Consider the following 26,942-nt stretch of genomic DNA (forward strand, 5'->3'; position numbering starts at 1 on the left):
AGTTCAGGCATGAATAATGGAAATTAACTTGTACTTTAATATGCCGGAGCTTTATTTTGTGGCAATTTAAATTGTCTGTGATCAGATAGTATTACCAACGTACGTCATTATCATCTTCTGGTTTGAATTCATTTAAAAGCAGTTGAATTGGAACTGCCATGCGAAGCACATGGGACTTTCCTCGTGAATAAATCCCTATATCAAATTGATAAAAAAAAATAGTATGCCATTTTAGTAGAAAGCCCACAGGGATGAAGTGTTTCATAAATCTGAAGATTACGCTTGTTCAGTAATTTAATTCAATTGTCTACTATAGACAACATCTGCTCATTGCACATGAAATAAGCTACGCAAAAAGAACAATTTCGATTGAATTTGTGTTATTGTTTATTTCAACAAGGTTGAATTAATCTCAAGCCACCTAAGTACACAGTGCATGTCAGATGCTGTTGTTTATGCACTCTGGTAGTAAATTTTTCACAGAATTAATTTCAATGTAGAAATGAGGGCAGATTGCTTTCATTGCTAGCAGCAAGCTGATGTGCCAGCTAATTTCCAGTGATGTGTTGCTTTCCTGTTCATAGTTCACTATTGGATGCTGCATACCAAATGGGTTGCCTTATGGTAGTTGTGAGTGGTGGTTGGAAAGGTTATGTTATCATATGGCTGTGTCTCACAAGGATTGGGCTCTATTGAATTCATGAATTTGATAGGCTGTATTTTGATTGCAAAGTAGATTGTCCTACCTAGACTGCCATCTAGATTGGTTGCATTTGATGGTGAAGAAGTTGCAAACAAAATACAAGAAATATTACACCCACTTTCAGTGTTACGTGCATAGGTGACATCTTTCGACCATCTTTCAACCTGCCATCTATCGCCATGCTATGAAAGACCGTTAAACTGTGAAACTGGTAGTTTTTCCGGTTATTAGCAGAGGAAATGACAAGTAAATGATAATTACCTACCTCAAATGGCTGCAGAAGATTTTGGACTTTGCATGCTTCCCTATTTACGGGATGATGCAAGCATTTTAGTGTAGTCGATCGGTTTTCAATAGTGACTTCCGGTAGAATTGGGTCGCTGCCGCTTTTAATATTTTTGACGTGTAAACATTCAATACAGTCAACTTATTTCTGCCAGAATGACTTCTTGATACATTACAATTCAAGTTCGACCGTAAAGAAGTCTGTTGTGCTTACATTTTTTAAGTAGGCCAGGTTACATAGCAGGTTGAAAGATGGCATGTCGAAAGATGTGGCCTATGCATGTAACACTGAATGCGGGGGTAATGATTCATTTTAAAATATTATTTATGTTATTGAAGTGCCAAATTGTCTGATGAAAAATAATTTAAAGAAGACAAGCAAACTTTGGCAGATTTAAGTTTGGATTATCACTGTTGTAAGCAAAATGTGTAGTTCCAGAAAATATTCATACCTCCCCCACAGAAGGGAATTTTTCTAAGTTTCCCCCACCCCTCTGGAAATTCCGATTGACTTTCACACATTTCCTTAAATTTGTTGGTCTTACCGAACCCCCCACCCTCCAACTGGGAAATTCCAATCCCTTCTGTAGGGGGAGTATGGATATTTTCTGGAACTGAACATTATCAACCACTACCAACCAGTTACAGAAACCAATTATTATTTTGTTGTTTGCCATATAATATACCTGTTATTGGGAGGGTCTTGACCTCAGTTAAGTAAACAAACTTCACTGTGTTTGGTTCCGCAACCTGAGTTCAGATTCTCCCATATAGCCCTTCTGCTCTGTTAATTAGTGCTAATGTTACACTGTTAGTAGCAGAATTACCTCCAAGTAATGCATCATGTGGGTTCTTTTTGCACACTTCCAGCTCCCACTCATCATGTATCGCTTTGAATGCACTGATTGCCTTTTCTGTCAGCTTGAATTCAGTTCGTTCCACTTTCACTGTTTTCCTTTTGCCATCTTCTTCTACCTCAAAAGTTTTTTCACCATGAATATAAAGGCTAGCCAGGAAGTTTTCTAAAATTGTTAACACATTGTTTATTAATCTTTTGTAGTAAAAATAATGTCAGTATGTTATGATATTATTCTTTTTGTTTGGGTTTTTCCCTTGTATTATTTGTAATAGAGGTAATTTGTGAAATTAATGAAAAAACGGTGTGATACTATACATAAAAGTGTTAATACCTAGTTCTTCCTCAAACTCTTGTGTGAGTGTTTTCTCTTCTGGAGTTAGCATTGTATCTTAAAATCTTGCAAAAACTGGCTCTGGAAAAACCAAGGTATCCTTGACATAAATCCTTTGGCATTGTTTGACTGGTCCTGAATTACCGGCATGGCTGCATATGGCTGTGTCATTCCAAAGAAGGAAAATGAGGTGCATGACATGTTGAAATTGGCATTCCCAGTGAGTGCAAATAAAACAAAGAACATTTTGTTGTGTGCGTGGTTTTGCTACTTAACTGTTTGTTTATCATTAGGTCAACCTGCTTTTTGGAACATGTTGTTAGGGGTGTTGGTGTTATTGATTGACTGTTTTGGGCATTTATGACATTGTGTGTCATTGCCTAACATGTGTAATATCGACTTAATATTATTGCATTTGATTGTTAGTGATAAATAATAATGTGGGAACATATATATACCTCTTCTTCGCAATAAAAGAAGTATTGTTTTGTTTGTGATATTTGTAAAACTCTTTGACACAGATATAAATTCTGTTGTTAACTTCCTCTTGCTTTTCAGTTTATTTTCTGACAATTATGAAGTTAGAAGTCTCTGTATATAGTAAATTGGAATTAAATTTAAAATTCCAAACCAACCAGATTTATAGTTTCTATCATTATTACATTGTGTGTTTTTTTTAGTTCCATTATGCAAGTTATGAATTTTCTTACCAAATGTTTAGTCAATTTAAATAAGGTACCTGTCTCGCATGTTTTAGATTTTCCTGTAAACAGCTGGAGGAAATCCTGAAACTCCCTTGTATCTGATAGCTGCATTTTGTGTGACGAATACATATTCATCATTGCAAAAAACGACATTAGCTCATCAAACAGGCCCAAAGACCTAGCAACATTTTCTGAGAGTATCTCTTCAAACTTGTCCCAGGTGCAGTGTGGGAGCAACACCTGCCGTGCTTTATGTCCTCTAACTTCCACTTTGTCAGCCACCTTCTCAAGGATTTGGCTTAAAAACTCATGGAATGCAGATTTGCATCTCCCTAGGTAAGAAATTACACAGAATTCATGTTTTGGAATATGTAAACCTTTGTTTGAATATTTGTGACATTTGTGATAAAATCTACCAATAAACTTCCCTGCTTACATGATTTTTTTGTGAATTTTTCCAGTAAATGGTTTGAAAATTTTACAAATTTATTTAGGTATAAATTGGGAGGAAATAATCCACAAAAGCTTAAAAAAGCCTTGATCTATCCTCTAAATTGTATTTTGAGACATGAACTAATTTAAAACTCTTGCACCTCAATAATCGCTCACATACACTGTATGTAAAGATGCATTCCAACAACAGTGGTCTCTGTCTTAGTTTCTCAATTGTTATATTCATGTGAGTGTATATAAAATGATCTGTTGTTCAAATTATATGGCTTTTGCACAGCTGGTTGTTTTTACCAGGAAAAATTCAGAGTCAACAACTCTGTTTCACTTTCCTTGATCCATTAATTAGTATTTGGTACTGTAACAGTTTTAATTTTGGGCAGTTTTTATAAATAATAGTAAGTTTGTTTTGAGCATTTGGTAAATTCCTAAAGAAGAAATAGGGTTTGCCAAAATATGCACAATGTTTCAATTACGCACCTTTCCTTGAGGTACCAAAGTGCATATTTTTTTTTGAGGGGTATATAAATATTTAAGGCAAATGTTTTCTATGGGAGCATTGAATTTGTTGTGTTTGGTGTTATTCAATAATTACCTGTAGAAATTACAAGTGCAATCCATGTAATTACTGGTTCTTGCCAGAACGCCTGCTGGACATTGACACATGAATGGCCCATACAGAATGATGTCAACACGATAAATCCGAACAATATTGATGTTGGTTTCTGTTTTAGACCCTTTGCAAAGATGTTACAGATCTATGAGTAAATGTAAAAACCAATAAAGTTACATTAAAATCACAAACAATGTGGATTAAAAGTAATTATATTTTAATTATGGCTGCAGTACACACTATATTTGCAAATTATTAAGAACCATAGTCAATTCCATGTGTTTTTAATCCTGCAAGCATGCAATCTTTGTCAATTTACATTTTTGTAAGTTATGAGGGACATTCGTGATATCTTTCCACCTGGGTGTTTGTCACTTGTGTTATTATTTCAATCAATTGTCTGTGTTTTTTTTTAATAAATTGCTTATTGTAGGGAAATATTTTGGTTGAACAAAAGCTGGCACCTGACCAAGTCACCTCGTTGACATTCGAATAGTAAAGTAAATGAGTAATTTTGTGTGATAATTTCAGTGTAAAGAATAGGACTCTAACATAGGTTATTTGTATTTACCTTCTTCAATTTCAGCAGTACCCTTCACAAGACTAAAATATTTCAGTCACATGTAGTTCTCTAGGACGGTGAAAGTGTATTGTCTATTGACGAGAACTGTCCATCTTCCCCCATTTCGTTTGTTAAATTCGAGTTAGGTAAGTGTATAATTCCTGGAATAAGCTTCAATTTGTGCAAATTCGAATGCTGCCTTTAATCGTGAGAAATTTTACAGTTGTCACTTTGTAAAAGTTTTTCCAAATGTATCTTAAATGATTATATATAGTAAATTTACATCCTACAATTTAATTTACCAGGTGTTTGCTTGTGTTTCGTAACTCCAATCGGCCTATTTTCATCAGACGCCATTTCGCTTGTTAGTTGTGTTTCATTTGTTTATATACGAAATATTCCACGGTAAATGCAACAACGCTGCCTCTTTTACTGTGGGCTCCGACATCCAGATATTAAGAAATCAGTCTGGATTACATTTGAAGACCGCTTTTTTGTTTCGAAAACCCTGGGAAATGCAGTATTTTTGATTCGGTAATGTTTGCACAATGATCGTGTTGAGTTTTAAATCAACTTCATATCATGTCTTAATTTTTGGTGAAAAACCGCAATTTATATTGTTGTGTTTTGGTGTCGATTGTAATCATATACCGTTGGGTTATCATAAAGGGTTTTAAAGTGCCACTAACCCCCAAAATTTTTTTTCGCTAATATAAATTTCCTTTTTCTCCTGATCACCACTGCGGAAAAATTATCTTTGTAGCTATTTTTGTTAATTTTCTATGAATTTTTAAAGTTTGTAAATTTGCTCTTTTCCATGTTCACGACCGAGGAATAGCGGAGAATGGGACGAGTTGGCTTTTGACGTCACTTCGGGAATAACAAAATTTTGTTTCTGAGAAGAATGTATGCTAACTTGCGATAGTGTGTGTCAAAATCGTTGCAGAATGCAAGGAAGATATGTTGTTGGAGGTTGTAGCAATACAGGATGCGTAGAATTGAGTATTCCTCTTCATTCAATACCTCTATCTCGATGAAACTCTACCAGAAACGAGAAAAAGACCAAAGAAGTGGGCTGATCTGTGCGAAGCTAAAGCCGGGGAGCCATTGAGGATTTCTTCGATCTCGGGTTCGCCGCTACTGTAAAAACCTAGAGATTTTCATGGCCTGTATATTCTTCTCTATCTCTAGTGGAAAGCTTAAAATTGTCAAGGTACTGCATAAGACAGGAATTTGGGATAAGCTGGAAGCCATCTGACTATTTCGAGCGCAAACGATCCTCCGCCCCATTTATATGGTCTCGGGTACCTGAGACAACCCCACCCCCGAGTTACCCTAGCCGAGGTACCTTTTAGCTCATTTCTTTGTAAAATTCAAGCAACCATTTGTAATTGTAAAGATTCTAGAGGTTGCATTTACTCAAATCCTAAACTACTACAGGGGTAGCGCGGTGTGAGATATTCGAACTCCACTTGGTAGATTCAAACTGATTTAATGACAGATCAAGTCCATAGATCTACTTCACAATAGGTAGCGACTGAAGAAATAGCGAAAACCAGTAGATCGCTAGTGGTAGCAGATACGAATAGGAGTAGTAGTCGTACAAGTAGATGTAGTAGTAGGTTCGAACTGAAAAGCGATAGTTAAAAATACGTCCTACTTAGATAAGGCATAAAATACAAATCTAACAGGATAGAACAATTATAATAAAACTAACAAGATCACAGCGTGAAACAAACAGACGTGACAATTGATACATGAAACTAATAAAACTGAGACGACGACAACTCTTGTCGTAACAAACGAAGATATCAACGGCTATCGCGCAAATAGCTAAATATGGTGTGAAAGAATCACAATTTGGTAATCATATGACAATAAGCCTTTGCAATAGTGGAGCTGTTTTCAACAAAACTTAGATAAACTAAATGAAATCTTTTCGTGACAAAGAAAAGACTAACGATTCGTGACTTAGCAAATGACTACAACAATAAGAACTTACGTACTTTGGTTGACGACTCGCACCAAAAGGTAGCAGAGAGACAGCGAAATACACTTGAAATAGCGGTAACTTGGATCCTCTGATCGTACAACGGTAGCGGTGTAACTTCACTAACAATCTCTGACTAAAAGAAGTTGCGCGTCGTCTTATATTGCCTTGCTACGTGAAAAAACTAGGGCATTGTGAGAAACATGGCGCACACAATAAAGACAACTTCCTAGCGGCAAAATTTCTAGAACTATTACATACGTGTGAAAATCACGATTTTATGAAAGCTTTGATTTTGAAATCACGTACTTGGCGTGAATAATAACTGATAATAAATCAGTGGGAAGTTGCAAAGGAAATTGATAAATGATCGGCGTTTCAAAACTAACACCATTTACATTAGGATGGTGAACCCGTTTCAGGTAAGGTAAAGGTAAAGTCTGCATGCGAGCCAAGCGGCCCATCAGGCCGGAGCTTATTCCGGTTTCTGTAGCATGAAGCGGCTAAGAGTATTTCTACTCCCCCCTGGATGGGATGCTAGTCCATCGCAGGGTTACCCCCAGCATTAAGTTCGCTGGTACCCATTTATACACCTGGGTGGAGAGAGGCACTGTGAGAGTAAAGTGTCTTGCCCAAGAACACAACACAACGTCCCCGGCCAGAGTTCGAACCCGGACCGCTCGATCCGTAGACGAGCGCACTAACCATGAGGCCACTGCGCCTCCCACTGAACCCGTTTCAGGGGGCGAGACAATTCGGGTGGGCAAGTTGTCTCGCCTTGGCAGGTAGGGTAACCCTGGCAAGTGGGACAACTTTTCTTCATATAAACGCTTTGGCTCCCCTTACTGGGACAGCTCTCTGTGTGGCGAGAGTCACGCAGTGCCTAGATTTCATCAAAGCAGTGAAAATTAACTCAGCAAAACCCACTGATCGAATGACTGAGGGAACCTCAAAGTAAGAGAGATATTTGCACATTTGATTATTCAATATGGGTTATGAATAATCACGCAGAGTCAACTTTGACTCGGCCTATGGGGACTACGATTTCACATATACATTCACTAAGGTTGCCTTGGGCATAGGGTTGTCTCGGCTACCCGAGACCATATAACTGGGACCTTGGAACACTGGGCATTAATTATTTTTGACCGGCTATCAAACTTACTTGTAGGGCAAAACTGTTTGCAAATTCCTTATTTCAAAGGTGCTATGTCACAGATTGTGCAATTTTCAGTTCATAGTGTTGTTCATAGTCTATTTTAATCTTCCTCAGTCATCACCATTATTGTTTATGAAATAATTGTTTATTTTATGTTCTTCAATTAATCATTAGACAGCATTTTCTACCTTAGGAAACTACATTATTAAATCAAGAAGATCTTTAAGATCTTATAACCGCGCTTTTAAAATTTAACTGTTTTGTTAATACTACAGTCACAACGCAGTGCACATTCCAAAGCAGTCCTTGATAATCTTAGAAAGGTTGTGGTTTTTTCCCTAGCACTGACTTAAACGTTGCAAGTTCTGGCAAGCTCTTATTTACCTCGGTAAATGTTTAATTTTTCTTCAAATATCTTAACTCGCTTCGATGAAACAGCCAAAGAATTCGCTTCACTCGCCGAAACCCAGAAGAAATACTCGCAAAATTGCAAATAAATTAATGACCGTTGCTTCTGACGAAATAAACTTGCAAAGTAAACACCATCTTATTTGTCACGTCACGAAAAGGAAAGCTGGAACGTCAGCGCATTCCATGGCTGACGTAATACCCTTTTTTATTATATGGCCAGCTCCATGAGCGGGCAAGATGAATCAAATCCTGCACTGTGATTGGCTACCCAAGCGGGCAAGATGGAGCTATCTTGCCCGCTCAGGACTACCCGATGGAAAGCCATATAACAAATCCTTTATTGACCAAGCTTTTTTGGTCAAGATGACTGGATATATTCACAGCTACCATCATCTCCAAAGAAGCCACGACATGATTTTGATTCTGCATTAGAAAGTTTATCATCCAGTAATGAAAGTGATGGTGTAGGGGAGGTACCGTCTGACACATTGACAGCAGTTCGTCAGACATGTCCCAAGTGTCCTTCCCTCAAGCAAAGTATAGTGGAATTGCAGGAAAAAATAATGGTGCTGAAAAGAAAACTGAAAGAGGCAAAAAAAAAAAAACCAGCAACAACAACAACAGCTGCAGGATAAGGAATCTGGTGTGTATATATACAAGTGCACTTTGTGAAAATAATGATGAATAATAATTGTTGTGTAACATAGGTTTTTGGAAGGACATGCATATCATTAGATTTTTTACATGCCAATGTGTAAATGTATAGACTGACTGAACTCTGCCAGTATAATGCAGTCCTTGGCAGTAGGTTTCCAGAAATCACAACTTTAGGTTTTTCCTATGGGAGATCAATTTAGAGAATTATCAACAGGGTTACCACAGGTCAGGAAATGGTCAGGGAAAAATTTAATTATTCTAGGGAAAACTCAGGTAATTTTATTTTGAGTCAGGGAAAACTGACATGAAGAAGCTGGTCATAAAAGGGGATAAGTGACGATTTTGGTTGCTTTTCTTTTTTCTTGCTCCAAATTAGCTGAATTTTTGCATGTGGTCGTCAATGTAATAGAAAAACGTGGTTCCGTATTTTTGTCGCTGGTTTTTGCTTTGTTTTCGAGTTAAAACGTAGGCAAAAAACTTGGCTTTTCCTAGCCATGTCTTTAGGAGTTTATTTGTTGAACAGCAAACAGGCAGACTGTTTATAGTGTATGAAGTCAAAACCAAATCCCACAGCATATAGAGCGGAAATCTGGGAACGGATTGTTTACACCGGTTATTGTGACGTGAACACAACACGTGAATCGATCGACAGCAGGGGTTGTATCACCTGAAACGGCTAAGAAATCAGAGGTGTGTGTATTTTAATAAGCTTAAAATTTTCGTCAACCAATCAAAGCTCAGTGTGTTATATAAAATACAGGGTGTTGTTGTAGGCGTTTAGGGATCAACCTTCTCCTTGAGGAATATATATGTAAGAAAGTTGATAGTAATTTTATATGTGTAGAAGTCCTTCAAGTTTAAGGCAGCCATTTTGTCTGACAAGTAATAATCATTTTTTGTTTGAGTACGTTATGTACGTGAAGAAAGTTAATTAATCAGTTTGAATCAGACCACCCAGGTATGCTCCCTTTGATAACTTTAGCTACTATCCATACCATTTTTGAATTCTTATATAGCTTAACATGATTTTATGTGCTAAAATTTACAGATGGTTCCTTAGTTCCTGGGTCTTCTGTGTACCTCTATCAGGAACAGAAAAATGCGTGCTTTAATGGAAAACCAACAATTCTTGTGTGAAATTTGGTGCGAGTCGTGGTGGTGGGGGCCCTCGCGGGTACAGAAAGTTAGATCCGGCCATAACAACTGCCATCATAGGTAATAATATTTAAAACAAACAATGCAGAAAATCTCACTTCTTGTTGTGTGCCTCATCACCTGAACAATTTAAATTTTACAAAATGTGCAACAAAGCACGCTGTGGGGTTTCAAAACTGCTAGCAAGTGATCAGAAATTGTGAAGAACAGCTCCTCTCCACTGACTGTAGACCAACAGGTTTTCCTGTTCTTCACTTTTTGGAATACAATTAAGATAATAACCGCATTTCACTGCCATTCAATTGCCATAGAAGTCTCATGAAATACTTATACACCTGTAATAATATTACTGTATATTAGTTTTTGATTGGGAATTTTTTAATCTGTTCTAGCTGTAGATTTCTGTTTTCATGGGCCATTTCCATCATGACTGCATGATGTCAACATGTAAAATTAATTTTCAAATTTTGATTTAGTTGAGCATGACTGTTGAGGTTCAGAGCATGAAATTGAAATGTACAATAATCCTGATAGCCTCATCTGTCTTAGAGGAAACAAATGCAGTTTGAGTTTTGTGGAAATCCCAAAATTAATACAGAAAATTGCTAGAATGATGCAGTGTTTTGATACGCTGGCATGGAATTTTCACCCATTTACACCAGTACTTAAGCACTTGTCCAAGAGGTAATCAGAACATTATTTCCTCAAGATCTGGCTTTTTCCATATTTTAACAGTCAAATGAACCAATTCCAGTTACGGTATATCAGGGTGCAAAGAAATTGAAGTAGCCAGGATGCACTAGCCCATAAGTCATTTTGCTAGCAGACACTCTTGCTTCTTTGCACGTTGGTTGTATGTAAGAGTTTAAGATACAGTATTTGCAGGAGATTCATTATTCATTAATTATAAGGTTTTGAGCGGGTACATCAGGTGTTAACACCCAGGCAGAGTTTTAGCAAGGGCTTACCCTCAGGGGTAACGAAAGTTGGTTCAAATGTTGAAAAAAGCTGGGCAAAGTCGTGTTCACAGCTGATGAATTTGCCCAGCGCCTGGCGGCCTTAATGAAACACCTGTATATGGGATTCTATGCAGATATCAAGATTCTATAATTATAGTGTAGTTTAAAAAGAAATATAGAATTGGTTATTTTAATGTATACAGATCTGTAAACCAATCTAAATCATATTAGCTAATTAGCAAATTGTTTTGCAATATTACAGAAATCGTAATATATTTATATAGAGATCTACATTGGGTTAATCTCAGTTGAGTAATTTATTGAATAAATCTTAATTTCAAATGGGCTTTATGCAGTCGTTTGTAAAACCAATCATTTCGAGGTAATATTATTTGTAGTAAATCTACAAGGATGATAAGTTGAAATTAACATATTTACTGTAAAAGGTTGTCACTTAACTTGATCTACAAATAAATCATCATTTCATTGCCGACCTTGTCATTTTGTCAAATAACAGCAGGTGTATCACATGAGAGTACACATGTCTGACAATGAAATTACACATGTGAGACACGTTTTACACCATGATTTGGTGGGCAAATTTTATAGTGTGTTTCACATGTGCTACACGTGTTACACATCTGTTACACATGTGTGGCACGTGTTTCACGCGTGTGTAAAACATCTGCTCTCCCATGAAATTCACATGTGTGCTACACCTCTGTTGCACATGTGCAGTTTTGGTAAGGGTTGGTAAGCCTTGACAAAATTTGGTAGGTCTAAAAATCACCGGGCGCACTTGTCTCAGGGAACTAGTGACATTGTTTCGCAAAATAAACAAAAATTTGCCCACTGCCTTTTGAGGTAGTTTCTTTTTATGGATTTCATCATTTTATATCAAAGTCGAGCAAAGAGGTAAACTTCGCCCACGCGACGGTCATTGATATCGACTCAACGGGGCCCTTCTTTTGTCAACCGCTTTGATTCATGTCAATCACTGTCTGACCCAAACAATTGAGTCTAGCATCTTAGTGAAAAGAATGCAAACATTATTGAAATACGGGCATAAAGCGACGTACGCTTGGTACATGCAAGATACGGCGCAATAGCAGATCAGTCATGAATCACAACGGATTCCGCCTTACGCTTGCTCTTTGTAGCTTGCTATGGATTTCATCATATGCCGGAGAGAAGCCAATCGAGCAAGCTGGTAAACCTAAGGATGGTCAATATAGACTCAGCGGCGCTCTCCTGTTTGTAAACTGGGATTCATTTCAACTGTCTATTTATCCCGACCCAACCGCTATGACTATCGGTGAACTGTTTCGAAAGGCACATGCATTTTTTCAAGGATCGGAATTTAAGGGAAGTATCAATATTCAGTTACCGAATGGCGAAACGTACACAGTTTTTGACAGCAAAGGAAATTTCGAATACTTCGAGTTTGCTTCGCTACAATACTTTTCCGTTGAGTACAAGGGTCCTTCAGTGAAGGAGGTCACAATAACGTGTGAGATCACGGAAGACGATGTTGTCTCAGATGACATTGTTTGTAGTGGTCCTAAATCGTACCGCGTCCGTCGAGGTTCCGCATCATCATTTGAAAAACAAGGATCCTTTGATATTTTACAATTTGTCAAGCTCTTTATCAGCCGCAACGGTTATCACAAGTTGTATGGTCCATGGGGCGCGACGGATATGGGTAAAGTTATTGACGAACTCGCCGAGTTTTCGCAAAAGTTACCAAACGTTACTATCACGGACTTTATTAAATTGATCGAAGATATATGTGGCATTTTCTTGGTTGGCTTGACTCTCGAAGAGATCAAGGAACCCAGCAGGCCAGAGGATTACAAAAGAGTGGATGATGCGTGGCGTATTACCGATCCAGGCTTAGGAGGCAATGAGTTGTATTGTTAATTATATCTGTTACCACAGGCAGAAACTATGAAGGTATGTGACTTAATGAACTCCCTGGGGATAGCATGTCCTGAGAAGTTAAAAGATCTCGAACTGCCTGTAATTCAAGGACCAGCATTCCTGCTATTTGACTATAGCAGAGCTCAAAGCTCAAGAATAGACTTTTCAATTAGCAGTAACGTAAAATATCCAATTAGCGCGTACTACAACAATAAGAAGGAACATAGGTACGTAATCTTCTCGAACCTATGGGAAACGGATGGCGAAAGCGCACTTGCCTTCGATGACTGCTTAGCCAAGGGAAATGCGTTGGGTTTTGACGTTGTTGATTGGAGTACAGGCGACGAGCACAGGCTAAGTCAATGTTGCTTCGATTGCAGTTCCAACATTGGCATTTTGTTAAACAAGGAAGGAGATGTAATTAAAGATCAAGAAAGTGGTTTGGTTGAATACCAGCTTGCAGGCGTGTTTGACTTTGTATGCGACGAGGACGCTGGAGCTGCATATGAACCTTACGGATCCTTCCGTATCAGCATTGGCAAGAGAAACATTAATCAAAACTTCAAAGTATGGCAGGCAGGTGCTAATGACATCTCGCTTAATCTTTACTCACATTATCGTCAACCTTTTAAGATCAGATTTCAAGAAAGCAAGGGCTTTATGGATGATAGCAACAATAAGATAACTTTACATGGGCTCGTGGAAGAGGACGATAACATCGGCGATGACGTAATTGGAGACTACGATGGACACACCTACCAAGCAAGTGAGCTGAGCGAGTTAACAACGTTGACATTTCAACAAGACTACGCTGATGTAGTTACAATCGAGTTACAACTTCGTCCCGTAATAGAAGATGGAGAACAGCCCCCAGTTTTAATAGACTACGTGCTAAGTGGCAGTTTTCAGTTTTCATGTGACGATGATGGCTGGTTGGAGAATTGTTACGAGCCTTACGGTTCGTTCTCAACAGACATTGGAGGCAGACCTACCAATCAGGACCAAAAAGTATGGCAATGGGATCGCAAAGACTCGGATTCACATGCTTTAAAAGTTGGTACAAGCTATCAACAATCTATCGAAATAAACTTCAAGGAAGTGGAGGACTTCATGGAGTCGGGAAGCACAGTGAACAATAAAGTAATTCTGCACGGAAAAGTTTTAGAAGCAGATGGGACTCAGGCTGGTGACGATGTCATTGGGGAATATGATGGAAAGTCTATCGATGCGCACGAATTAGCAGAACCGAAAACCTATACCTTCGCTGCAGATCCCGAAGACCGCGTCATCATCACGTTACAGATCTCGAAGAAGACAAGTTCGACTTCCAAATCAAATCTCTTGGGGCGAAAAATCTACTCGGAGAGTGAAGTTGAGTTTGCGCGCAAGTTGATGACTGCTATCTTGCCATTAACTAACGAAGCAGATAAAGGTCCGGCTACTGATGACAGACAAGGGGAGCTGTAAGAAGACCTTTTAAAAACTTCTGACATGTACTGAGCCAAGGTCCTCAAAACTAGCAGTCTGCCCAATCTGATCTTACTCTTTCCGAGTGTTAGGAAAGGTTTACACTCGCACTTTTTATTGCTGTATTAAACATAGAGTGTAGTTTTATAACTTTTGGATTTCGCAAAGGGTGCTTGAAATAATTAGTTTGCTCGAATGTAGCCTGCGAACAGGCTCCCGGTGAGTCCGAACGAAGCAGGGGAGCCTGTAGACATTCTATTGATGCCGCCGTTCCATGATAGCAGCTCCTGGTATCATGATATGATTGGTTAAATCGCTGATTGTTGACATCTTTTAGATCATTATTTGATAGATCTTTGTAAACTGCGGTTGATCGCCCCACACGACTCTTACGGTTCATGACAATGAATGATTTGCCAGTTCCCATGTTATGTGCAAAGAACTCTGGGATCGCCAGGGGGCAAACATTGCAAGTCGCTAGAAGGAAATGTATTGCTGGTTTTCAGTGTCAAGCAATTCAAAGTAGATCAAAATAAAAATCAAAACCGGTCGATAGATTAAGTCCAGAATCTGGGAAACGAAAGAAGGTAAATATGCAGAGACTCTCGCCAAAATTCTGGTCACAGAAATTTTTCTTATGCGAGATATGCGGAGAAATTTTTTACCCAAAGTTATAGAGATTTGTATGGAGACGCCATGTTGGTGCCCATCCGTATGGGCACCAACATGGCGGCCGGAAACCAACAGAAACATCTGTCACCGAGTTTTGCTACAAAACCGTGAATTTATCCCACGAGGAACTCTAAAACATTAAAATAATACTTTTTCTAAGACATGAACTGTTCAGATAGCCAAGTTCCCCGAAATAAGTCACTTTTTTAACCATCACGACAGCTCTCTAGGACGTCATGTAAATAGCGCGTCACGCAAAAGCTTAGAAATTCAAGCGTAGTGTATCACAAAACCAAGAACCCATTTGGAGCGAAAATTTGTATGAATATTAGTTTTCAGCTACTCTTATACATCATTTAAGTAAAATCTCAGGAAGATCAATAGTTTTGTGGTTTAAATTTTGGTGACGTCATGTGAAAACCAGCTATAGCCGGCGAATAGTTGTTTCGACGTAAAAAAAAAAAAAAAACGATTTTGGGGAGAGATCAACGCTTTTTCGTGGTTTTTTTTTATTTTTATCAAAAATGGTTTTGGGCAGTGTTGATACATGGAAAACGTAAGTTTTCGTTTGAATAACCGTGAAATATGTGATTAAAAGCTATCGATAACCTCCCTGACTTGCGCGAGGTTTATTGTGAAATTTACATTGAATAGCATATTTAAAATTTGAAAACACTCCTTGTTTCGAGAGGCTACACGGAGCAAATGGTAGAAAAGATTCTCTGAGAAGTTAGATATAAGGACAGACAAGAAGCCCTAAAACAGAAAACGAGAACGCACGAGAAACTTCTACCCTTTGTCTCGCAATCATGATTTCAACTGCATAACCAAAATTTGAAAAGTGTAATCAAGGGCAAATGGCATATTAACGCAAATACTCAGAGAGATATTCAAGGAGCCAGCTAGAAAAGGAAAATCGCCTAAGGACGTGCTTGTAAAAGCAAAACAACAGCTTTGAACAACACAATGGCCGCACAGCATGAGTCGCGAGGTCTGTCTACTCATTTTAATCGACCCCATGTACACAACACTATTGCTGTGTTTACATTTGAGCTTTTACCAAGGTAAACAGTTACTAAGGTCAAGTTACTTAACCGTGGAACATTCGTCCAGTGTTTATACCGGCTCAAATAACTCAAGTTGATCTTTCAACATTCGCGCGCGCTGCATTATCAACGTCATGAAATCGAACTTGAACGAGGATCCCACCGCAGCGGAACAGGAGCAAATTGAGGTGCCATCATTTTCATAGGCGAGGACCTCATTCCATAATATTGCGGCGAAAATTCAGCTGCTTGATCATACCCAGGTATGCATTGTTATATGCATAGAAACGTGGATACGTTGTATATGCAGCATCCTCCCTGCTGGCAAAATATATTGACAGTAATTACACAACAAAGGATCGAAGTTTGTCTAGAGAAAGTTGTAAATAATACTGAAAATGAAAAATACAATGCTTTCTTTTACGTGACGGATTGTTCGCCCTAAGAAGATCGATCCAATCTTTCCATGTTATCTGCCATGATAGTAAAAACTGGAAAGGAAACGCTTTGTCGACAATCGCACAATTTGCTCACCGCGGGAAGTGAAATATTACGCCGCCATCAGCGGATATATCTGTCATCTTGACCTTGGTTACCAACTGTAACCATGCCTGATCACAGGGTAATTACAACTTTTACCTCGGTTAAATTTCTTTTGTCTTTTGCGGCATTTACCGAAGTATCAGTTGGCGTTTACACACGGAAAATGTTTACCTTGGTAAGTAAACTATGGTACCTCGGTAAACCGTTCAAGTCTAAACACAGCATATGATCACCACCGGAATTATTTCCAATATTATTTATATAACTAAGCTTCAAAATAAGCCAAAAGTAGCCTTACACAACTTGAAAGGCTTTTTTGGGTTATTTCCTCTTGATTTATAACTAAGTTTGTAAAATTGTCAGACCATTACACCAGGTAAATTTCACAATAAACCTCACGCAAGCAAAGGAGTTTATCGATAGGTTTTATCACATATTTCAGGGTTGTTCTAACAACATTTGCCCAAATTCATTTGCGATAAAACGACGGCGAAAAAGCGTTGATCTTTCTCCAAAATGAACGTCGAAACAACTTTTCGCTATACATTTCCTTCTAGCGACTTGCAATGTTTGCCCCCTGATGATCCCAGAGCTCTTTGCGCAAACACGGGTATCCGATAACTGGCAAATCATTCATTGTGCATTTGCCGTTCTCTTTTTATTTTCGGTATCTCGACCTTTCATTATTTCACAGGTGATTCTAAAGGGTACTCTGTGCTCTGTTATGAGGAGGAATTTTAAGTAGAGTGGAGCCGTTTGGCTATGCTGTGACAAATTCTTTTAGAGGTGGGAATCTGCATGTCGCTTCGCAGAATTTGAAACCTCTATCATGTGCTTATAATTTCTTTAGGCTCTTGACAAAGCTTGAAATATTCCGTGAACATGTTGCTTACTTGCACTCTATATTAAGACGCCGAGCCCGGCTGTTTGATTAGGTCGATTTATAGAACTGTTTGCCAGCACAGAAAATGCAGCTTCTTGACAGGTCTAATTACCTCATTGACTGATTTGTTAGAGGCTAATCACCAAGGGCGGATAGGCACATCAAAAACAAAGTCTACAGGCTCCCCCGTCCCGCCCCGATCGATTCACTTTCCAAATTCTTCAGTTCCGCACTCGCCGAAATTTTTTTCCGTCCTCGCCGGGAGCCTGTTCGCAGACTAGCTCGAACGAAATTTTGTCGTATAAGGCAAAGGGTGTTTACAACAGGTAGTTTACCGAATATCTGTTTATTGAATGAGAGCCAAGGTCCTCAAAACTAGCAGTCTCCCTAAGCTGATCTTGCTCTTTCCGAGTGTTAGGAAAGGTTTATACTCGCACGTTTTATTGTGTAGTGTTTCAACTTTTGAATTTCGCAAAGCTAAAGGGTGCTTAAAAGAATTAGTTTTTTGTTGAATTTTACGAATCTTTGTTGTATTAGGCAAAGAGTGTTTAGAATAAGTTGTTTATTGAAAATGCATCGCGTTTAGGAGCAAAAATATAACTGCCCTCAAATAAGCGTGTACCCATACGTTGGAGTAACCGAATATGCTAGTTGGAGCACGCGTATTTATTACAGGCATTTATGGTTTTTTTTTTAGCTTTTGAATTTCCCTTGAGTTTCATAGTTTTGCTTTTTCTCGCTGTGCTTTTCAATTTCACTTAAGCAATTAGACTTTGCGTTCGATTAGGGAGTGTGTCGGGATGTCGAAATCAGTCCCGCGGGATCTATAGGAATACCATAGGAATTCAGAGTTTGGACACCATCTTGGACTATGTAGAACACCGGCAATCCCTCCATATTATGTGGTATTATTATATGGGTGTGTCTCACAAGGACTGGGAACTACCGATCGAATTCACGAATTTGATTGGCTGAAATCGATACTGACCGCGGTCTAGATTTTCCCATCTAGACCAGTATCCAGACCGGTTTCATTTTGCGTTGAAAAAGTAGCAAACTAAAATGCAAAAATGTTTACCATTTCCTTTTATTTTCTTCTCAATCATTTATGGAAGTGCCAAAAAGCCTAAAAAACAAAAAACAAAAACAAAAAAAAAGAAGTAAAGAGGACGGGCAAATTTCGGCAGGTTTAAGTTAAGCTCATCGCCGTTCGCGAGCGAAATGTCAGCAAACCAGTTACATTAAACGAATTAAAGTTTTCTTCTTTGCCATACAATAAACATAACCTAGCTAAGTCGGTCTGTATGGGAGAATCTTGATCTCGGTCGTGTGTACAGACCTCACTGCGTTCGGTCTGTACTCACGACCTCGGTCAAGATTCTCCCATACAGACCTCCAGCTCGGTTAATAAGAGCTAAGTAAGAAGTTATAGTGATAAGGAGGATGAAGTTACAACATTTTTATTATATTTCAGTATTATCTACGATATCACATAGTGTCTCTTACACCGAGCGTTTTGAGTAATTTAATCAGAGTAGTTGTTTGAGAGATATGATCCACCGACGTGACTTATTTTCTCGCTTAGTCTGATTACTAGTCACCCTTGAAAGAAAAGCAACCTTGTTGTCACTAGATAATGCACTGCTAGTGCTAGATGCACATTATATTCCTCCCCGCGTCTCGTGTGCAACCATTGTGTTTATTTGAGATGTAAGGTTCCCACGAGTAATTTGAAACACTTTATTAAATCCATTTTGAAATCACTGGTTATCCTTGCAATCTGATTGGCTCTCAGCGTACGATATATTCACGAATCGCACTATTTTTTGCTCTAAATCGCATCTTTTTCTCAGCCAGTGAAACAACCACTCAAAACAAACAAAACAACCACTCAGATTTCAAGGTTAGTTTAAAGTAACCAATAGAATTTCAGGAAAATGAAAGACAAACAGCGATTGTGTGGCAAATTTTGCAACTATTATTGCCAGAACTTTGTTGTTATTTTATTTTTCAAAACAATTGACATTTAATTAATTACAGTTTCTGAATGATTATGCGCTCCTTCAGGCTGAAGACCTACTTTAAGAGAAGTTTCTAACTTTCAGTGTCCATATTGACGAATATTTTGGCCATTTTTCTTCAACATCTGCCCAAGATCCCAGTGATATCGAGTCTAGCGAAACATAACCACAGGTAACTCAAGTGTAACATAAGAGTTTGTCTGGGAAACTGTGGCTAAATTATAGGAGTTTGTATGGAGATCAGGCGTTGATATTTAAATTCGTCCAATGTATGGGTAATTTACCGATTAAAGACTCTTGAACATTCAATGGTGTCATTTTTTCTCATCCTGGATAGTTTATTTGTCCTACGGTGTGCATCGTAGGACAAATTTTTCAAAATTTGCTGAAATCTCGTTTAAACTCTCCAGGATGAGAAAAAATGACACCATTGAATGTTCAAGGGTTTTTAATCGGTAAATTACCCATACATTGAACAAATTTAACTGTCAACTTCTGATCTCTATACAAACTCTTATGTTACGCTTGGGTGACCTGTGACATAACTTGAACAAACAAAAATTACACAACAAATTCAGAGCCATCTCAAGAAGGTAGATGTTTCCAGGTTTGCGGTAGTTTCAAACGAAGCAATACAAGAGCTCAACTCTGTCGCTGTGATTAAACATAGTCAAAATACACCCGCTCCACAAAAAAATGAATGAACGAACGCCCCGAAGCTAGTGCCAATCCCGCCATCTTCAAAATATCTTGAAATAATGGTACCACAAGAACTTGACTAGGTCCCGAGTGTAAAGTTCTACACCGAGGTCACAAAAAGAAACGGAGATGATAATGAGCTGGAATCCCTTAAAATCATGCAGAATGCTACTGAACGGTATTTGAAAGAGAAAAACTATCTACTGGGCTGGCATTGTGCACTCGATGGAGTTTGTCAACTCAAAAGAAATCCATCGCAGAATTACACAGGAAGCACCTTCGAATTGCTTCTCCAAAAACAATGAGAAATCTCAGCCTCAACCACAGATGAAAGGAAGGCCTTCCATCCATCATTGAGTCAAGAGATGAAAATTGTACTTTTATGCATGAAGTACACTGTTTTCGTTCTGACTTCAGAACTGTTTGTTCCTTTGTTGTGCTCGAATGAGTTTTCATCACATGACATCGTTTTGCATACTAAATGAGATAGAAAAGCGTTTCCGGTTCCGCGATTTTTAGTGCAGAGTGCACTATTGGGATGGTTGTGGGGGCTGCCTGCTGCTAACTTACTAAGTACTATGGCGCTAAGGTGTAAACTTTAAATGTTTGTTTAATTAATTAATTAATTTCAATTAATTTGTTAGTCTAGAGGCAAGTAAGTCGTTAGGGTGGGGTGGGAAAGATACATGTGTACTCTACCTGAAACATGTTCCATCGCCATCAGCTGGGTGAGAATATCGCAAAGCTATATAATTGTTTCAGGTAACCCCTTGCTCTCCTTGTGGTACCATTCTTTTATTAACAAAACCAATTTGCTCTGAACGCATGCGTAGATTAGTTAGCTTTCGTGGCTTCTATATTAGGCGGAGGATACATTGCATACGGAATCACGCACAAATGTTGAGCGGTAGAACTCAACATGTAAGACGCATGCGTTCTAGCATTGTTAGTGTTATACACTATGTTTCCGCGCGGTATTTTATATGTCATGGCATGTGACCGCGGACGGCACTTATTTTTCAGGTAGTGGCACTTGTCCCTTTTTATTGCAAAAGTGAAACGTTACTGTGGCTGCGTAGCTTTTAGAATTACACCCAGGTCGGTTCAACCTGAAATATCATCTGCTGTTTTCAATCTACAATAGTGTGTTTGTCAGGGTTCAAATGTATTGCTTCTCCTTAGCGGCTTGTTTATTTCTTGCCTGAATTGCGTGTGTAAGAGAGAGACCAAAAAGTTCCCAAGTTAGTGGCTCTAACACTCCGCAAATTGTAAATTTGTGACAAGAGAAACCAGGAAAGTGCTCAAATATTGCTGCAGACTCCGTGGCACCTAATGAAAACGCAAATTAACTCAATCAGTCTTTGAGGAGACTCGTTCATATCGTCAAGTAGCGCTGTTTACCTTCAATGCTTTTCATTGAAACGCTTCTCAGCCACCAATATCGTTGTGTATTTATTTTGAATTGTTTTATTTTTAACCACAAAGGTGGCAACAGGAAAAGATATCTAATAATTAAATTAGTTCTTGCCCATCGGTGATTTAAAAAAAATGCGTTTTTATTAAAACAACATCATTTCTTTTCCCTTTCTTCATCACTACATCAGATATTTAACATTCATCTCCAAAAGACAAGCACATCTTCCGTGTGTTTTGGAGAAAACAAGGGTTTCATAGTACATACCTTTGCGAGGAAACCAGAAGTATCAAGTTACAAAGTTGGCGTGAAGAGTTACATTGTCACATTTGCTGCTTCAACGTATTATTGAATTTAAAATATAAACGAAACTCAACGTTAAACACCAATAGTAATTGTACGTAATTTTTGGACGTTGAATGAAAATACAACCTTGAAACATATACACTGCTAAGGGAAAAAGCCGTAGCAGACTGCCAAGGTATATACAAACCGGAAGTCAACCGAGCTGGGGTGAAACATGGTTCAAAATCCATACAAACGTCTCTAATGTTGAGACAACGTCCCTAAAGCCATATAGACTCTTCAAATTTTTTATGATTTCTATGATACTCTTAAAAATGGGCAGACATACATGATTTTCATCTCAGCTTCTTTCAAATGGTAGGTGAATGACGGGATTCTACAGTTGTCACAAAACTGATAAAAAGAGTTTATGTGGTTTTGGGGGATGCTGTCTCAACATTGGAGGCATTTGGCGGGATTTTGAACCACGTTTCAAGGTCTATAACTTGGTCTTTGTTCATCCTAAAAACATCAAACTTGGTCAAATAACTACTCTCAACGTGATCTTTCATGTGGTGGTGTCAGTTTATCGATTGGTTAAAATTTGAAGCTGGCCCCAGTTCCCTGCGCAATTTCGGAATGGCCTGTGGCAAGCTGTAGCCATGTCAACAAAATGATTACTGTGTGATTTCCAGTGACTGAGCTTATTTTGATAATTATGATTATAGTAACATCAATTGATAGAGAGTTGAACTAATGACCCATAAAGGTATAACTACTGGAAACCTTTGCCAGCCAGCTTGAAATAAATTTGTTGTAACAGTTGAGGGAAGCATAATCTTAGTGCTGGTGATGTAACACGCTTTGAAGGTGAAACTGAGGATTCTCATCCCATTCAAGCTCCTTTCCTCTGCAATGATTTTCAGTAATTCCTCGTCATGACTGCAAGATAAGAAAATCTTTTTTAACTAGCAGGCCATGACACAGCTAATACTGTAAGTATGTTGTACAGGTTAATACGTTCTCCCATTACAGTAATTCAGTGTTCCAGATAAGAGGGCAGTCTTAAACACATTCCACGAACTGTCCGGAGGAACTGACAGAAAACAGCCGATGATTTGGTGACCCTCATATCCACTGAAATTCATTATGGACACATTGCATTTAGAATTTACCTGGAAGCCTCTACTAAGTACATACAGTTTTGGATCAAACTCTTAAACGTAGCCATTCAAATGAAAGGTATTTACAATGTATCTGTAACACTTTCATTTGATACTCGAAATTACAACGTCTGTGGATGAAACCATTGTGTGTGACCATTCAAATGAAGGCTATTGAGTAATACTTTCATATGGTTTTGTTTTTTACGCTTTATAAGGTGGTTCAAATGCAGTTATCAATGTTATGCCCGAAGGGGGGGGGGGGGTACGGGATAGGGTGGGGACTTTGATCAGAAACAAAAATTTGGAGTCAAACTTCCTAACCCTTGGGATAAGATTTCAATTCAAAGTTCCCCACCTTGGGAAAAGGTTTTGAGTTCAAAGTTACCCACCAGACCAAGAATTTCAAGCCATCTGAAGTAAAGAGTATGTGCTTGCATTAAATTGACAAGACTTTTTCATTCATCTTGCTGCTCCAGTGAAAGGCAGTGGAAAGGCTTTGTTCTCGTTATACAAGATTTATATACTAATAAAGTCTCGAAAACATTAAGCTTCAGTTTGATTTTGTTTTCTTTAATAATTTGCTTTCAGCTGATGAATTCACAAACCCCAAAATATTACCACTCGCTATTCTAGAGTTAACAGGTACAATCATTTCAGTTTTTCATAGAATCTAAAAATTTCAATTATGAACGTTAAAGTTAATAGTGAATGGTTTGAACCCAGGAGTATCAGTAGTTCGTATAGTCTGATCGTCCGGGTGAGGGTAGTTCTGAAAAGAACTGTTATTGGTGACTGACATTCGACAACCTGAGCGGAAGTCATCTTCAGAGTCAAGTGAATAGCGTTTGTGAGTCGATGATGTTATAAGTCTGGTCTGGTCTGTTATCAGACTTAATTATAACATCATCGACCGACAAACACTATTCACTTAACTCTGAAGATGACTTCCGCTCAAGTTTCAACAAAGTGCAGCACTCTTCTAAATACTAGAAAAGTCTTTTCTTCTTGGGTATATTCAGTACTTTTAAATCCGATTTTGGACAACACAACAAAATCTAACATTTTTCTGCTGTAATAAGTTTAGCCAAACAGTTAGGGTTATCGTAAAATCCAGCTCTATTTTCGTCCGATGTCCAAAGAGAATGGGATTCATCTTTCAATATGCAAAGTGAAATCCAGTTATAACACTAGTTTGCCTGGCTCTAGCTCATAGTTTACATCGCTCTTTCTGGGGGAAATACCGATTTTTTTTTGTATAACGTGTATTGAACTGTGATAATCATCGACCGATTATCTGTCAACAAAATACGAGTGACTCAATTCGTTTCCAATACAGCCACATAATGTGATGGTGATCACCACTGTTCAGTACACTTTATACACAGCACCTATCTGGTAAATCATGGAGACCCACACAGACTAGATGGTACCTCAATTTTTTTGCAACTGGAAAGCGTGGAAAGCATGTTCGAACTTCTGGGAATTCTGGGTACTTTCAAGATGACGGAACACTGGTTTCCCAGCTCCCCGCATTCAATACCCTGGTCGCTTTCGCCGTTTTAACGTTGTTCAAACTTCCCGACTCTGGGGCCAGCATTTTTAGCATTGCTCAAACTTCCTGATCCCAGGGCCAACATTTACGTTCAAAGTTTGCTAAAATTCCCCACGTGTGGTGCGCACGGACGTTCAAAGTCCCCACCTCATCCCATGCTCCCCCCCCCCCCCACCCCCCTACTCGGGCATAACATTGATATTTGCATAACTCCTAAGTCTGTGGATGAAACTCGAGAGTGTGACAATTCAAATGAAAGCTATATGAGTAGTGCTTTCATGTGATAATGTTTACTGTAATGTATAAGATGTTTCTAATTTCAATTTCCTTAAAAAGTACCTTTGTATGCACTCTAGACTGCTGTAAAGTGAGTGATGGTCTGCAAACATAGAACCAGCTGTGATGCATCCTGACTTAGCCAGTGTAGTTGACGTAAAAAGTCGCCTCCAGAACGTAACTTCTCGACAACGCAGAATGGGCGACCCTAAAAGCCGGAATAACGGAACGGCGGAATCACGGAACGATGAAAAATGACGCCAAATCCTAAAAGACAGAATCGCGGAACGGCGGAACGGCGGAAAATCCCCCGAAATCCTAAAAGACAGAATGACGGAAAATCCCTCGAAATCCTAAAAGACGGAATGACAGAAAATCACCCGAATTCAGTGTAGACTGACTAGCCTACACGACTTCTACGGTTCGTGACACTCGGCCTTTTTTGTCGCTTGACTTGTGTTTATGAAGGGCACTTCATGTTGTGTAATAAGGAGGTATTTGAAGTAGAGTTGAGCCATTAGATCGCGCCAGGGCAAATTTTTATATGTCATAGGTCTGCATGGTTTCCGCTGTTATCTGCGTGTCACAACACATTACACAACATGAAGTGCCCTTCATAAACATGAGTCAAGTGACAAAAAAGATCGAGTGACTGAACAGAGAACAGCAAATGTACAAATGTCACGAACCGTAGAAGTCGTGTAGGCTAGTCAATCCCATTTTATACTGAATTTGGGTGATTTTCCGTCATTCCGATCCGTCTTTTAAGAGTCACTGACTGAAAATATCGAGAATGGCTGGCCAGGTTAGAAAAATCGAAAATCCTGAAACTTTGCCTAAAGAACGCTTTTAGACAGCCACTTTCGAACACATTATTCCGATTTTCTTCGAATTTGAAGTCTTCGAGAAATTCGCAAAAAGGGAAAATATAGCTTTTTGCCTCATTAAATTTGCAAAAAATATCTGGAAAATTGACAAAGTTCTCGGTATTCGCATTGAAACAATTTGCAAAACTAGAACTCGGGGTAAACTTAGCATAAGAGTTTTACTTTTCTTCTATCTAACAATAGAAAGTTTTAAATTTTTCAAGCGTTTTGAAGGATTCCGTCGACCGTTGAAGAATTGCCTTGTAAAGCCCCTATGAAAACGGCAAAAATTGCGTAGTTTTACGGGCTTAAAACGCTTCTTGGTATGTCCGATATGGAACTAAAACAAGTACTGTGCGAAAGAGTGTCGTTTCTACTATAATAATATGGAAAAAATTTTCTGGGCAATGGAGGTTCACACAGGTAAAATGCAAAAGTTCGCGACAGTCTCTTCTCAAATTTGTATAATGCGGTATGTTCAGAGAACTCTATTGTTGAGCACTCTACTCTGTTTTTGTTCCATTTATGGGCCTTGCTTTGTGGGAAATATACAAAAAGAGGGTTGGTCCATGTGGTTATTACAACATTGTTTCATTATTTCACGCAAGATACAAAAAAGCTATAGAAAAAGCCCAAAATATAAGTTCAAAGTTACATAGATTAAACACGCTACATGTACGTGACCGGCGTCACGTAATATTTATTTTCAGTAAGCTCCAATTGGAATTACTAGATTATTGAGGTTTAGACACTTGCTTATAATAGAAGCATATAGGGGTTTGTCTTTCCCGTCTATACACACTCGATTAGTCTGCAAGTATTCGAAAGGAGACTGATCTTTTAAAGTAAATTTTAGCATGTGTCTCGATTTTGATCTTAAGTCCCACGTTAATTAATTAAGAGCCAGCAGCCTGGGCCTGAGAAATAGTCATATGACGCAGTAGCCTCGATGTCGATATATCGATTAAAGAAGTTCGTTTCTCGTACCGAAAGCTTACTAACGTGTAAGTGGCAGAATGTCTTCTAAATAACTGTTTTGGTGGTCAAAGGACATCATTTAAGTCCGGCGATCGGTAACTTGACATGCAGCATTCGAAGAACTGAATGTTTGCGGCAGTTGGCGATTCCAAGGGCGCTCTTAAGCGCCAACAGATCGAAACTTGGTTTGCGACTGTGTCAGGCCAAAACAGATCAGGTCTAAAAGCAGGTCACTTCATGGGCACAAAAAAGGTATTTTGGGGAGTTACATGGCAAGCAGTAGGCACCCTGCCTACGAAAGTGTAAATGTTTTGAC

The 26,942-nt window shown here is 38.6% G+C and overlaps 1 protein-coding gene and 1 long non-coding RNA gene across 3 annotated transcripts in view; one reads left to right on the plus strand and one right to left on the minus strand.

The window, feature by feature from the left end:
• LOC145494874 (uncharacterized) overlaps positions 1-26,942 on the plus strand; it is a 246,763-nt gene that overhangs the window by 96,994 nt on the left and 122,827 nt on the right. The gene's annotated exons all lie outside the window — the stretch shown is intronic.
• Positions 70-4,943, minus strand: LOC145495294 (uncharacterized). The gene is made up of 5 exons (XM_081474890.1): positions 4,810-4,943; positions 3,928-4,090; positions 2,918-3,214; positions 1,816-2,010; positions 70-195 (listed from the first exon to the last, which is right to left on the minus strand). The coding sequence occupies exons 1-5, from the start codon at positions 4,852-4,854 to the stop codon at positions 92-94; spliced, it is 804 nt and encodes a 267-aa protein (XP_081331016.1). The 5' UTR covers positions 4,855-4,943; the 3' UTR covers positions 70-91.

Source organism: Orbicella franksi, chromosome 8 (assembly GCF_964199315.1).
Source record: "Orbicella franksi chromosome 8, jaOrbFran1.1, whole genome shotgun sequence".
NCBI classification, from domain to species: domain Eukaryota; kingdom Metazoa; phylum Cnidaria; class Anthozoa; order Scleractinia; family Merulinidae; genus Orbicella; species Orbicella franksi.